Genomic DNA, 15,362 nt, shown 5'->3' on the forward strand with positions numbered 1-15,362 from the left:
GGAATCATTAGGGCTGTTTTAAAATACTAATTTAGGAGAGGGAGTTGCCTGTTGGTGGTACACTGAAATCTGTATAAGGCCAATTTGAGACAGAGCATTAGGTACTCATCAGTGTTGTTAGAGGGACCCCAATACTAACATTACCATGATTTATTTTTAAATTCCACTGGAAACACTCATTTAAAAACATATAAACATTCCTGAGGGTCAGGCCCCCAAATTATTAGATTTTCCCTTATTAGCTTGAAGGCCTTACTCCTAAAAACACTTCCACATATGCTTAAATTTACTCTTGTGAATAATCCTACTCACCTGCTAATAGTTACACATATTGGATCAGGTGCTTTGTTGGAGCAAGTGTCCTTGGTGAATAAGGGTAATAGGTCCCTTCTATGGAGAAGGGACTCATTACCTTAAGGGACCAAGTGAGGATGTCTGAGGCAATGGCCTGGGGCAGGGTTGCCTTGTACAATTTTTAATTCTTAACCTCAAAATGTGCTGTCTTCTGTAAGGTAGAAAGAATGTGTTAAAATACAGCTATATGCATGCACGTAGTATCCATGCTTGTATGTGCTGCAGAGGGCATGAATGGAGGGCACCAGCTCACCTCACTAAGGTACCCACTACCAGTCCCAGGGGACAAGGCAGAGTACCTGCAATGCAGGTACTTGTGCCCTAGGAGGGGTCAGTGTCTGACCCTATAAAGCAGGGGAGGCCAACCTGAGCCTGAGAAGGAGCCAGAACTTACCAATGTACATTGCCAAAGAGCCACGGTAATACCTCAGCAGCCCCACATCAGCTCCCCCACACCCCTACCAGCGCCTCCCAGCCATTGGCAGCCCCAGGGATCAGTGCCTGCACCAGCTGTTTTGAGGTGTGCGGTGGGGGGGGGGTGCAGGCTCAGGGGAGGGGGCGGGAAGGGGTGGAGTGGGGGCAGGGTCTGTGGCAGAGCCAGGGGTGGGGCAGTGAGCACCCTCTGGGCACATTGGAAAGTTGGCGCCTGTAGCTCCTGCTCCGGAGGCGGTGCCTATACAGGGAGCCACAGGTTGGCCACCCCTGCTGTAAAGCATTTGGGGGCTACAGGTTTCGTTTTAGAGACATTACAGAAAACAAGGCCCTGAGCCTGCAACCACTTCTGCCCCGGGACAGCGTCACTCCCCGCACAGCGCCCCTGCGCGCAGCCCCGGCTGGGAGCGTTGCCAGGATCGGGGCCTCCCCTTTCACTGTGATAATTACCCACGGGCCCTCGCCTGCCGTGCGGCCCCGCGGGCAGCTCAGGGCCGGGGGGACTTCGCCTGCCAGGGGCCGGTTCCAGCCCGCTGCCGGGAGCAGGGGCTGGCCCAACTTGGGGCGGCTTTATGCGAGGGGTCAGGGAGAGGTGGAGCGGGGCGCGCACGATCCTCAGCCTGCAGCTGCCCAGGGCTCAATCACTTCCTATTGCCCCGGAGGGCGCAGCCCTGCCCCGCGCCGCTGGGCCTGGTTGGCTGCCGGCGGCGGAGAGGGGTGGAGTGATGCGAGCTGCAGCCGGGGACGGGGCGGCTGGGGCGCAGCGGCGCTGGAGCTGGCGGAGCGGGCGGCTGGGGCGCAGCGGCCTGGGGGCAGGCTGGCCATGGGGGGGCTGAAAGAGGAGCTGCTCAAGGCCATCTGGCACGCCTTCACCGCCCTGGACCTGGACCGGAGCGGCAAGGTCTCCAAGTCCCAGCTCAAGGCAAGTGCGGGAGGGAGCCTGGGGGCGTCAGCTGGGCTGGGGGGCAAGTGTCCTCCGCCCCACCCCGGGGCGCGGGGCTGCTGCTGGCGAGGGGCCCCGGGGACGGGGCAATAGCAGGGGCTTTGCAGGCTCCCGCCCCAGGGCTTCCAGGCTGTGATTCCTTCCTTCTCTCTCCCCCCGCCGAGAGAGAGCGAGAGGAAGGAAGCAGCTTGTGACCATCCCTGGGTTGCTGCTGCTGGGGAAGCAAAATCAGCAGCCTCAGTCTTTTATTCCTGCTCTTCACGGGGGTGGGGATGGAGAGCAGGAGCCTGGGAGCCTCCTGCAAAGCCCTGGGACAGTTGCCTCAGAGAGGCTTGGTGCTTTGGCTCCATTGTGGCGCTGCTGGATACTCCAGTCAGGACAGCGTCAGTCACATTGACGCTCTCTTGGGATGGCCCCAAAATGGTGGGGCTCACTTTGAACACGGAAGGGGGGGTGGGTCTGGAAACGTTCTATCTGGACACTCACTTGGACTGTCCTGGAGATAGTACCCTGGTGTCCCTCTTTGCCACCATATAACTCTGTAAAGTCACTGAGGACCCATGGGAATAAAGCTGTTGGTGCAGAATATGCACACCCTGTGTGACCATCTTCTCTGTGAGCCATCCAGTTCCCATCATGTTCAGTGGGCAAAACCAGGGTAGAGTAGTGCCCTTTCCAGATTGTTCGAAGTGCTATGTAGGCTACAGATTCATTTTTCTCCAGTACTGTTCCCTAGTCTGATGTGCAGCGCCCTGGGTCTTGAGCTGTTACATATGTGTGTGTGTGGGTCCTGAAGTTAAAGCAGTTCTCTTGTCATGGAGGGTGATGCAGCTTATTTGATTTCTGGCCTGTAGGTGCACTTATACAAACCCATCCCTTCAGTCATTTGCCTTGAGTACCCTTTTCTGCACCGCTCTCTTGTAGACTAGATGCAAGGTCCCAAACAAAGGACTTGACGCCATTCAAGTAGAATTTAGAGTCTGCCAAAGGGAGACTGAGGTTTTACAGCACTCTGAGCGTAAACAGGAGAAGTAGTCAAGAGGCTCCAACTGTGTGATTCTTTTCTAGCTTATGCTCTAAAGTGATGTGTGTTCTTAATAGAACTCACACAGCTTGTGGAATCTGATTCCATTCTGGCCGTGTTTCATAGATCATTGTATTGATCACCAGGTCAACTGTAACCTCTGTAATCACTGGAGAAAACTTGAGGACTGTCTCTCTTCTGAAGGACAGTGTGTCTGTCCTTATTACAGTGGGAAACCCACAGTCAGCTTGAGTAGGTTGGGGATACAAACGTTCTAATTTATCAAGGCTCTCGTTGTTTTTTTTAATCTTGTTTTCCTGCCGCTCCCTGCTATATTCTCTCTTGATTTGTAGGTCCTGTGCAGTCTCTGTCTAGTTACGTTTTGCAGTAATTGTTCCCCATTACTGTAATTGCCCTGCCTTGAGGGTATGAGGAAAGGTTGACACTTGAGACGTTTATAAAATAAATGGTGGGTGGTCATCTTTGACAGTTCCCCTTAGTGTCAGCATGTTTGCTGTGCATTAAGTTAACTTTAATTATCTGCTGTGTTACCCCTCAACCACACCAAAGATTTTTGGTATTTGTACTACTTCTGGAAGTGGATTATACCACCATTTCTGAAGAACTCACATTCTAATGTCTCTTCCCAGCTGGTCTGTTTGTTCCACAAAAGTGACATTTTATTATTTTTTCAAGGCAGTACAAACATAAAAATAATCCAGCATAAGAATGAATGTGTTTTATGCAGCAGATGTCCAATTCCAAAGGGGTTTACTTTCTGTACTAGTCTTAATTTAATGGAAATAGAAAGTGATGGAGACAGGTATGTGGGTCCTTTCTACCCCCTCTGCATTATTTGGAGAGGAGTCAAGCCCCTGGGAAAAAAACTAGGACCCATCAGGACAGAGGCAGTTGTGTGAGATGTCCCTTATCCCTTTTCTCTTAATTACTTAATTCCTTTGTACGTGATATCTGTACAGCCAACAGGTAAAGACCCTAGGAGTGAGAGGGGACAATATGAGAACAGCCACAGTATATGGCATAGTTCTTGAGTTAACTTGTTCCTCTGTCAGTCTTTTTTTAAAAATGCAAATATGGGTGCTACTGTCTAATTTAAGCAACATTAGTCCTCTTTTGTATTTTAAAGTATTGTGCATTGATTCATTTGACCAGTATTTTCTAGTAGTTCTGCAGTTATATTGATTACCCCATTCTTTTACGCATCGGCAAAAATTGTAAACATTTATGATGCTTGTCTGTTCATAAATTACACGTTAATTATAAACATTGCTCTTGTTTTGTTTATATATTGCACCACGCCCTTTCAAATGCCACTGTAGCAAAATTTCAGTATAATTTTTGTGGAAGCAATTACAGCTTTAGTTTACTATTGTGGCTCTAGTATGAGCTACGTGCAGGCATATGTTGTACTATTTTTAAATCTTCCTTTTGGTTTCACCTTTTTTTGCACTCTTCAGTTTCTAAATGGTTTATTAAAGTGTTGTGTCTTGGTGGTTTGAATAGTAAAGAGAGTTTCCAGAAGTTTAATGTAGTCTTTGGACAGATCTTGCAAATGCTTACTACTGGATTTCCATGAGAATGCTTACTGCTGTAAGCATTACATGTGGTAGTATGTTTGAGAAATTGAAACCTTAGAGATGATGCAAGCCAAACCCATTTTTACACAGTATATGAAAACTTTGTTGTATTTCTTCCTAATTTTCTGTTTGATGGTGGACTCACTTAACTGTTGACTAGTCACAGCTTTGCTGTTCTTCCTTGTTTGCTCCTTGTAGCCTACATTTTCAAAAGTGGTTTGGGCATCTCAATTTTTGGGTCCTTGACTTCACTCCTTAATAGGGCCTGATTTCCAGAAGGTGGGGTGACCAACGCTCTTGGAAAATTTTGCCTTTTTCAGGTGTGTCAAGGTGTGTGACCAAAAAGTGAGGCCACCAAAGTCTCTAGTCACTTTTGAAAATTTTGGCCAGCGTGCTGATCGGCAGGGTGATACAGGGTTAGGATAACAGGGCAGAAACAAGAGAGGGAGATGTATGTTACAGAACATTAGTTTAATATCCAAGTGGAGAAGATAAAGGTGGGTCATCTAGCAAAAGTGAGCAGTATGTAGTTGGTCCTTATTATGAGAAATTGTTACTTTATTATATTAGCTGGAATGAATGAAATTATTTATCTGGTTCTCCCTTCAGACTGAAAACATCACTGCAGCCATACCTCTACCAGTACAGAATACCCTTCTAAACTGGGGGCGGGCAAACTTTGTGGCCCGAGGGCCACATCGGGTTTCTGAAATTGTATAGAGAGCCGATGAGGGGAGGCAGGGTGGCCCGGCCCCCGCTCGCTATCCGGCCCACCCTGCTTCTCACACCCTGACCGCTCCCCCAGGACTCCTGCCCCATCCAACCCTCCCTGTCCCCTGATGGCCCACCCAGAACCCCTGCACCATCCACCCCTCGCTGTCCCCTAACTGCCCCCAGATCCCCCGCCCCTGACTGCCCCCCGCCGCTCCATTCAACCCCCCCTGTTCTCTGCCCTCTGACCACCCCAATCCCTATCCACAGCCCCGCCCCCTGCCCACCACCCCAAACTCCCCTGCCCTCTATCCAAACTCTCTGCCCCCTTACCGTGCCGCCCAGAGCACCGGGACAGGCAGCCATGCCGCCTGGCTGGAGCCAGCCACGCCACTGCGCAGTACAGAGCACCGGGTCAGGCCGCGGCTCTGTAGCTGCGCTGCCTGGCAAGAGCTCGCAGCCCCACCGCCCAGAGCATTGCGTCAGAGGCGCAGAGAGCTGAGGCAGCAGGGGAGGGGCCGGGGGCTAGCCTCCCGGGCAGGAGCTCCTGGGCTGTGCAGGAGGGTCCTGCAGGCCTCATGTGGCCTGCTGCCTGTAGTTTGCCCACCTCTGTTCTAAACTCAAGTCTCCCAACTGTCAGCATTATACCCTATACTGAAACATTTTTGTTATATTGTTTGTATTAGCATAGTGCCTATGAGACCTGGCCCGAGACACCATTGTGTGCTGTACAAACCAGAACAAGGAAAACAGAACCTGCCTCAAAGAGCTTATGTTAGGTTGTAAGCTAAGAGACAACAGATGGAGACACAGACTGCTGGCAAAATACAAGAAAACCAGGAGACGCTATTGGTCAGCATGATAGGCAGTGTTTTGACACAGCAGTGATCTAACTGTTGTCAGTTCTTTTGTAGGCATCACAGAGGGCTTTGAAGGAAGATAATGAGTTAGTTTTGTCAGTGTTTATGGAGTGCTCCTCCCAAGGGTGAGATGCAGCCTGGGAGAAAGCACAAAGGTGCTTGTTTGAAAATGTAACAAGTGGCCAGTGCAGGCTGTCTCGTCATGGGCCGATGGGAGGTGAGAGTTGACTTTCTGATAGATGACAGGTAAGGTGGGCACAGGCTGTGAAAAGCTTTGAAAGTAAAGACAAATAGCTTATGTTTGATGCGATAGAGAAGGGGGAGCCAGTGCAGGGGTTAAAAGGGAGGGGTGACATGGTCAAAGTGGGGGCAAGGAAAGTGATGTTTGCAGCAGTGTTCTGAATGGATATGAGTGGGGCAAGATTGCATTTGTCAAGGCCAAAGAAAAGTATGTTGCAGTAACTGAGATGCAAGATCATGTCCAAACTCTCAACAGTTTTAGCTGTGTGGATAGGAAAGGCCGTATCTTAGAGATATTATGCAAAAAGAATCTTAAGGGAGGACCTAGAGAGAGATCTGAATTGAAGATGATGCCCAGGTTATGGGCCTGAGTGATGTCCAGGATGCTGGTATTGTCAGTGATTGAGAAAGGAGACTGAGGATGGGAGCATGTTGAGCTGGAACGGATGGCAAGATGTCCTTTAGGAGATGTCAGAGAGACAGTCCAAGAATATCTCGAAGTGACTTTGTAGAAGGCTAGTAAATGGAATTGTACAGTTCCATAACTCTTTTAAACTCTTAAAGAAAAAACCCAATCCCACTCTCTCCTAAAAGATGAAACTAGTACTGAAGAAAATATCAATATCCTGTGCAGTGCAAGGCTGTTACTCTTAACGGTCCCATTATTATTTTGGCTGTAATACTCTTTTATATGGGGCAGTTACTATCTGTTGAATAAGTTGTTGGAGTGTTCCTTCTCTTTCTGGGGGACAGATCACCTATGGGGGCACTCTTATGCTTGCTGTTCAGAACATGTGTAAGGGTTTGCAGGATCAGGGCCTAAGTAATTCTAGGAGTTGCAACAGTAGCACAGATAGAGCTGTGTTAGAGACATAAATGCCAAGTAAAGCAACTTTAAAAATAAAAACATGATTCAGAAGTGTCTAGCAAAATCTCATGAAGCTTTCAGGACCTTAGGGATCCAGCCTTTGGCTGGTGTCAGTTACTGCAGGGGTTTGCAGCTTGATCCACAGCATAGCAGAAAGATGACTTTTTGGCATGGAGCAAGAGACTGGTTCTGGCATGGAGGTGGATTGTTAATTGTGGCAACAAGAGCATAATAAATGCGGAAAGAAAAAGTTGCCTAGCAACCATAAGGGCACTAGAAGAATTATCCTTACTGGTGGAAATTTTCTTCACAGTTTAACTGAGATTCTGCAGTACAAGGGGCTTTTTAGTCCCTTAAGCTTGCGCTAAGCTATTTTTTTTTCTATTGATCGTCAAAGTGATGCTTTAGATGATAGGCATTTAAAAAAAAAGTAAGAACTCATTGCTGAGTTTTCTCAATGTACTCTAGATACCAAGAAAGGCAATTGGCTCTCTGCCACTTCAAAGAATGGAAGATTTTGGAAGGCAGCAGGGAATTTCTTGAACTATGAAAAGAAGGAACTGAGCATAATAGAGTCTCAAATAAGGCAGATTTTCAAAAATGATTGAAAGTAGAATTCTTTCCTGGGATCTGGTTCCTAGTTGTTGAAACCATCCAGGGTTTCCTTCAGCCTTTGGGCAGCAGTAAGCCCTCAAGGGGGAGAGCAGGAAGAGGGGTAAGAGCTAGGCAGATGAGAACAAAGTTCTGCTTTTATTCAATATTCCTTAGTTGTTGTTAATAGTAACCTTGTAAATGAGCAAATTTTTTTGGAATGTTCTGGTTAAGTGCCTTCTACCTGAAAATTCAGATCAATTTATTCCTAATCTCTCCTAAATACATAGATAACAGGAGGGAAGCTTAATCAGGGGAGGAAGGAGCACTGGTCTCTTTCTCTGCATTAGCAGGAGACAGGGGGGCTTTAGTGTTTGGAATAATTTGTTTGGTGAAGGTAATTTTAAATTAGAGGGGAACATCTTGTTGAGGAGGGCAATGTATTTGTGTGTGTGTCTCTGGGTTGTTGTTTTTTATTTATTTTTTAACATCATCGCCCCAATTCATAGGGTGTGGTGAAAAGGGTAAAGTGAAGGGGAATGTTTGTTTTTAAACTTCTCATCACTGGAAGAATGGGTGGGTATTTTAAGTGACTCCAGAGGGCCATTGCATCTTCCTCCACCATACTTCAGTACAGTGTAGCCAGTGTGAGGCATTTTGCTTAGGATCAAATTTTCAATAGGATCTCAACCTGGCATCTAAAACTATATCCCCAATATTTATTCACCTGAGTTCTTGTACATAGTCTGAGACCCGGCTTTGCATGTGTATTTGCAACTTTTGCATGAATAGCTGAAAAATGGTGCAAATCACAGTGTGAACACAAAACGTAGATATAATTTTATTATCTGCTTTGGAAAACTTAGCAGTTAATATAAAATGGCAGGCAATAGAGAGCAGTACCTATTTCTGTTCTCTTTAGACTTCTTTGTTACCTGGCTAGGTCAGATTAAATTATTTTGTTTTATTTTAATGTACATGTGTGAAGATTTTGTTTTCATGGACGTGTGTGTGTGCTTTTATAAATTAAAATGTGGTCTTGGTAGGATTTCATGATAATGCTGATACTTTGCTAGGTTTTTTTTATCATAAGAGCAATGGAGCAAATTTTAATGTAATCGGATAGGAAAGAAAACAGAATGACTCTCCATTGAATCTGCAACCTAGATACATTCTTCTTAGCTGACAACTCTGAAGATTTCAAACCCATTTCCATTTATTCTGGTTTTGCAGCTACCCCATTTTCAACTGCTCTGTCACTAACACAGATATATTTAGCTGTCTATAAATAGCCCTAAACAAATTTGCAGACTTTCTCCCTGTCTCCCTTTGTTCTGTTTTTTAGATGTAGTACTTGCTCAATGAACAAAGAGGACCATTACTTACATCTCTCAGAGAGAGAGAGAGAGACCAAATGATGTCAGTTGCTATCTTTTCTCACAGCTGGGTAGTTAGCTTTCTTTTATGTAGGCAGGATGCATTTTTTTTTAAAATGCAAGCTATTTTTTTTCTGTCTAATGCCTCTTCTTTCTGCATGTTGTTTTTATTATATTGTTTCTCGTACAGCACACTGGGAAAAGAAATTTACAGTTTCAATCCCTTCATAGATAAGTAAGGTTAAATGCTTAACCCAGTTTCTGTAGCTTTATGGGGTACATAATCCTTCAGGGCTGGACACTGTACTATATAAATCAATGGGAGTTTTCCTCTTTGACTTTAATGGATGCAGGATCAAGCCCTAGTAAGCCATGTTAGGGCCTGTCTTCACTAGCAACTTTAAAGTGCTGACGCGGCAGCGCTTTAACGTGGCTGTGTAGTCGCGGCACCAGCGGTGGGAGAGAGCTCTCCTAGGGCTATGAAAAAAACCCACCTCCACGAGGGGAATAGCTACCAGTGCCGGGAGCGATTTTGTTTTCATGGTCTGAGACCCGGCTTTGCATGTGTATTTGCAACTTTTGCATGAATAGCTGAAAAATGGTGCAAATCACAGTGTGGCTCCCAGCGCAGGTGCACTGTCTACACTGGTACTTTACAGCGCTGCAACTTGCAGCGCTCCGGAGGGTGTTTTCCCCCCCGCAGCACACTCATGAGCGGGAAAGTTGCAGTGCTGTAAAGTGGCAGTGTAGACAAACCCTTGGACTGGCTGAGCAGCAGGCTGTCTGATCCTTGGGAAGGTATGTGAGAGAGAAGAGAAGGAAGGAACCACGCTCTCTGTGGCTGGGAGATGCGGCACCTTTCACCAGGACTCTTAGGATGAATCTGCAATATGAGCTAGAGAGGTGATTCCCAGAGCCTGCATATGCTCGTGTGAGTATAAATAGCATCATAGCCGTGGTAGCAGTGGCATGGCTGAGCTATGCTGAGTACAACCCCCTGGACCCCCGTGTGTACTTGGCATGGCTAAGTCGGTTGCCATTGCCCGTGCTACCATGGCTACACTACTATTTATGCTCATGCTAGCAGGTGTACACAAGCTGAGAATCACACCCCTAATTTGTTGTGTAGAATGTAGCCTTACTGCTACTAGTTTCATGGCATAAAAGTAAAAATGATCTAGGTTCTTTGCTCCATAGTTGGTAACCAGGCATATATTTTGCTTGTAAAATGCTGCATACAATGGAGTTTTAGATGTATTTATTGCCACTTAGTTTTCATGAACTCTGTACTTCCTTAAAACTAATGAAGCCTGTAGCCTCTCATTGAAGGTCATTTCTCTAGATAGGTTATGCGGGGGATGAAACGGATGAAGTAACACATGCAAATATGTTGGTTTAAAATAAAATGTTAAGAATTGCTTCTGAACTCTTCCCTTCCCTCCACCCCTTCCCGCAGGGCCCTCCTGTAACATTATTTGCCTCTTACCAGTTGAAACCTATGGTAGATATAGAAAAGTAACTGAAAAACAAGCAGATGAGAGAAATTCAAAATCTATACCTTTATTTGACAAGTTAGCATTTCCTATAAACTCAAGATGTCTGTTGAAATACTTTTCATGAGTCAGTTTAGTCACATTGCTGAATTTTTATAACAACAGGAGCTGGTTATGCTTATCATTTCCCCTTATTAACTAATTTCCTCATAGAAACATGAACTCTGTATTTCCACAGATCTTCCCTTACTTTCAAATACATGATTTGAATTCTCTGTGAAGCTGTTTTTGTATTTGTTTGTTAACCACTGGATTGTAACCATTTTGACTCTGTAATAGTGTTACCATTTGAAGTGTTTGAATTCCTGCAACTCAGCTGCTAGAACTGTATTTTCCTTCAACAAAAATCCCCAGTTTACAACTCACCCTGACATGAATGTGTCTCATTCTGAGCAGACTTTAGTGAATCACAGCGCTGCCACTAAGGAAACTGACCTCTGATCTCACTGATTTGTTTTCCGTTTTTAGGTCCTTTCTCACAATTTGTGCACAGTGCTAAATGTTCCACATGACCCAGTGGCCTTGGAAGAGCATTTTCGGGACGATGATGAAGGACCAGTTTCCAATCAGGGTTACATGCCATATTTAAACAAATTCATCTTGGAAAAGGTAAGTTTTTAGTTCTTCTTGTGTTCTCTCTTCAAGTAAGCAGTTTTAGGATTAGATAATAAACTTAGAAATGGACAGGGAGGAAGGGAAACGAAGAAATGCTGATCCTGATTCTGTACATTGGGACATAATGGAGAAATGCTCTGTGCAGAGTTGTATGCCTTAAAATTGCAAGATGCAGTATTATGGTTTGGTTTTTGTTTTGATTTTTTTAACCCCACTGCCTGGGCCACACTTGTGCAAAGACGTGTTCATGTACATAGTGGATCGTGGTTAAAATTATTTTAAAACTTGTAGAACTGTATGTTGACCTATATTATACTATAGTGATATGTAGACTCATTTACAAACAGGAAGGGCAGAAATTCCTTATATCGAAAGAGGGTATTTTAATTTGAAAACCCACAAAAATACTAGTATAGTGGGAGTCAATAGGTGGTACTATTAGTTTTAAAAGTTCTTTCTCGTAGTGCACAAGTGTCGTTCGTTCTTTGAAGAAATGCACTGTTAGTTCTGTGATGTATTTTCTTTTTTGGGGGAACTCTGGCGAGCAACAAGGTTTGCTCTCTACCTTAATCTATCTAACTAGAGGCAATTCTTGAGGCAGAGTTGCCCTCTGGGAACTGGGCATTAGTGTTTGGTCAGAAATTCCAAAAGAGGGAGTTGTCTGTGTGCCGTTTGTGACCACCTCTGTTCAAGGCATGGTGTATGAAAGTGTAAAATAAACAGCAATAAGACTATTCCCAGTTTCCCCATCACTGATTTCTCCTCCAGTGAGAAGCTGACCTGCAAGGCCCCAAAATTTGCTACCCCTTTGCAGAGGGGTGACAATAGCTATGCAGATAGTGGCCCCCTTTTTATAGCATTAATGAGTTCCGCCTAATGGAGTCCTGTACCAAGGAATAGCTGGAAAGTTTTGTGCAGCATCATGTGTCACACTTTGTGCAAATTATTTAAGGAACCAATTTGTCTTTAATGATAAACTTAAAAGTAGCATATGCATTTAATACTGGTGAGCATTACAGAGCTTTGAGGTGCATAACTCCTGGCAGGTCTGGTTGAGGTATCACCAGCAGTGAAGTTAAGCCTCATCAGGAATGCTGGAAACTCCCTAGAAGTAGGGGGACCACCGGTGCCCAAACTGTGGCCTCCGTCCCTCCGCTGGCCCCGTGCCCACTCCACTTCTTTCCCCCCAAGGCCACTCACTCCTCATTGTCTGCTCCTCCTTAAGGCAGGTAAAAAATTTAAAAATGATGGGGCCCAGGCCCTCTAGGCCCCTCTTTCTGGCACCACTGAGCCTCATCCCTTTCTTTAGTTTTAACCAGTCAGCCCCCGCTATCTCTCTGGACTTTAGTTCTCCCACAGATTCCACACTCTTCCCTCCTTTTGTGTGTGTGTGTGTGTGTGTGGGGTGATGGTGGTGGGTTTTTGGTGTGTTAGCCATTGAAGCACTCGGTACATCATGATGCTGATGTATCTGTTACTTTCTTGGCCATTCTGTGGTGAAGCATTCTGCAGTGTTAACTTGTAAACGTGGAAGCATTTTAGTTTAAAGAGACTGTTTGTTTATTCTGAAATACAAAAAATCCATCAAATTTTCCTACCAAATCTTCCAAAGAAAGAAAGGGCCTTATTTTTCCCAAAAAAGAAAGAGCCTCAACTGGGTGGAGAGCCTGAACTGTAGTCCCAACTTTTTACAAATGCCTTTCACAGGCAGTATCAAGTCATTAAGCCAGTTGTCATCTGCAATGCACTGTCATAGAGAGAATAGAAAAAAGGGAAATGAAAAGCCACCTAAGTGCTTACATGAAATATGCTTTCATTTAAAAAAGTGTGCATAAGAGGAGTTGGCACTTTGGGGGAGGAGGGAAGGAGTACCTGCGCTATTACCATTTAATAGAACTTTAATTTGCAAAACTTTTTCATCTTAAAAGGAAAAAGTTGAGAAACCCGGGTTAAATTGCCCAGAATCTCTTGCTTTGTAATGCTAATTAAATGTCAGATATTTGAAAATGCTTGTATCTTAGATACAAATTAAAAGGGTTTTTTTATGCTGCTTGAGAAACTTCTGTTGTTCCTTTTTTAAGATCTGAATTATGCATTGCTGCATATACAAAGCTGTCTTTGTGGACAGTAAAAATCTTCATTGTACCCTGTTTTCTTTGGCAGTTTAGGAGGTATTTATGAACAAGTGTCAGAAGAGAAGAGAGATGCACTGGGTGAAGGCACGGATGCGTGCCATTTTTCCCTTGGAAAAATGAATTTTTGCTTTTCCCCATTTCAGTAATTTGTGCCTTAGTTTGGATGATCTTAGAACAAGTGAACAAATACCTATCCAGGATTTCCCCCCAAATCTGTATTCCTAAACAAAAATATTCACATATTAAACACTGCATGATCAAGTCCTTAGCGCATTATTCCTTATGGTACTCCCACTTATTCCAAAGGACACTCTGTTGATTTCCAGACATGCAGTTTCCTATGAATTCTTTCTGTGGGGTGATGGTATAACTGTCTTCCTGTTGTCTTCAATGAGAACGGAAGCAGCCTATTGTGAGGGAGTTCTTAAACTCACAGGGTATTTTGCTTTTTGAAAATTACCCAAACTCTCTCCTTTTATTTAAAATAATAAATCCTTGCATTTGGATTTTAATAAGATTCAGCATTTCTTAGAAAGTAAACATTGGTATTAGTATATGGCAAAGATGCTCTTGTGTTTTAGAAGGCCTTTAGACTAAAATTAATTATCAGCTTGTTTTTACTGGAAATTAGAAAGAAGCTTTTGCATTAGTTTTGTAGCATAGTGTATGGTTTCTCAGTGTTCACAAACTATCCAAATCATTTTTATTTTCAGCAAACATGCCAATCTGTATAGAAAAATCACTTTGAGGTGCCAAAGCAACAACTCATATTATCCTGCCTCACTTCTAGAGTAAATCTTATTGAGAAAACTGTTCAAGCTTTTAAAATCTTTCTTCTTCTATTCCTCAGTGTAAATGAATTATTTATCTAGAGTACTAGGGAATGAGTTGCCCTGCAACAAAGTCTCCATTGTTGAATTAGAGAAGCATGGAGAAATGCCCAGGTTGGCAATTTGATGAAGGAAGCAAGTAGCAACAAACTTTCTTTATTGGTATATGGAATTAGTATTACTAATACCTCCACTTATAATATTTTCATTATACCACCCTTATAGTTCCCCGGCAGATGTCTTGATGCTTTTGCATTTCAGATGTCTTCAGTTCAACTTGCTTCCTCTTTATTTATATTTATTTCTGTTGCCCTAAAAATAAAGAGAGAGAGAGAGAAATATGAATCTTGCCAGTCTGATTTTTTCATACTCTGTTTTTTATTTCTCTGCTTTTTATGCACTTATTATTGAGTTGTCAGTAATATGTCACATGGATATCAGCCAAAATTATAATAGAAGAGTTACATAAAATTGTGACATAAAATCACACTTCCTTTCACTTATGCTGGTGGTAGCATTTTACACCCCGCTTTTCATATGTCAATTTGCAAGCTAGTGAAGAATCAGACCCATAAATTCCAAGTTCTTTCAACTCCTTGGGGACTGTCTTTGTGTCTTGTAAAGCTCCAGGCAGGCTGCTGAATTTCTGTACTTAGTTGCACTTAAGGCTGTTTTGTTTGGTCAAATGCTGTTAGTGGGATATAGTGGTGGTGGTGGTTTTGTTTTATATACCAAGAAAACAAACAACAATCCTACAGGATTCAGAGACTTAAATCTTTTGTAGTTACAGTGTAAAATTTCTTTGGGAGGAGATGGAGGTGTTCTGTATTTTTTATTATTATTATTATACTTCATTGTTTCAAGTAAGAGAGTGCTTTTTCAACTTCTCTTTTAGTTCATCTTGTATCTTCCTTTGCACAAAAGCACAAATCAATAATCTGATAGTTTCTTTATGGTTAATAGCATAGAATAGTACAGAAGTTTCCAAGCAAAATGGTGACTTGAAGTAGATTGCACATGCTCCATAGAGAGTAGAGTAAAAAGCATATACTGGTGTATGGTGTAAATGTTGTTGTTAAAACTAACGTTAATCTTTAAGAACGTGTTTGTTAGGATTCTACATTATTCAGAGAGGTCACAAGCAGGATGAAACTCCTATAAAAATGTATGAATAAAATTCAAGATCAGACTCCATCTGGGTTTAAATATTTTTACAATATTTTGGAGTCCAG

The 15,362-nt window shown here is 43.7% G+C and overlaps 1 protein-coding gene across 3 annotated transcripts in view; it reads left to right on the forward strand.

Moving 5' to 3' along the window:
- Positions 1-1,261: 1,261 nt before the first annotated feature.
- The window catches only part of SWAP70 (switching B cell complex subunit SWAP70), a 56,496-nt gene continuing 42,395 nt past the window's right edge, over positions 1,262-15,362 (forward strand). The window contains exons 1-2 of one of the 3 annotated variants that reach the window (XM_073347550.1): positions 1,262-1,708; positions 11,019-11,159. In XM_073347550.1, the coding sequence (XP_073203651.1) occupies positions 1,610-1,708; positions 11,019-11,159 (240 nt within the window). In that variant the 5' untranslated portion in view covers positions 1,262-1,609. Of the gene's footprint in view, positions 1,709-5,887; positions 6,169-7,610; positions 7,746-11,018; positions 11,160-15,362 lie in introns of those variants that run through there. The other 2 variants (XM_073347551.1, XM_073347552.1) reach the window with 2 other exon arrangements.

This window comes from Lepidochelys kempii, chromosome 6 (genome assembly GCF_965140265.1).
Source record: "Lepidochelys kempii isolate rLepKem1 chromosome 6, rLepKem1.hap2, whole genome shotgun sequence".
NCBI classification, from domain to species: domain Eukaryota; kingdom Metazoa; phylum Chordata; order Testudines; family Cheloniidae; genus Lepidochelys; species Lepidochelys kempii.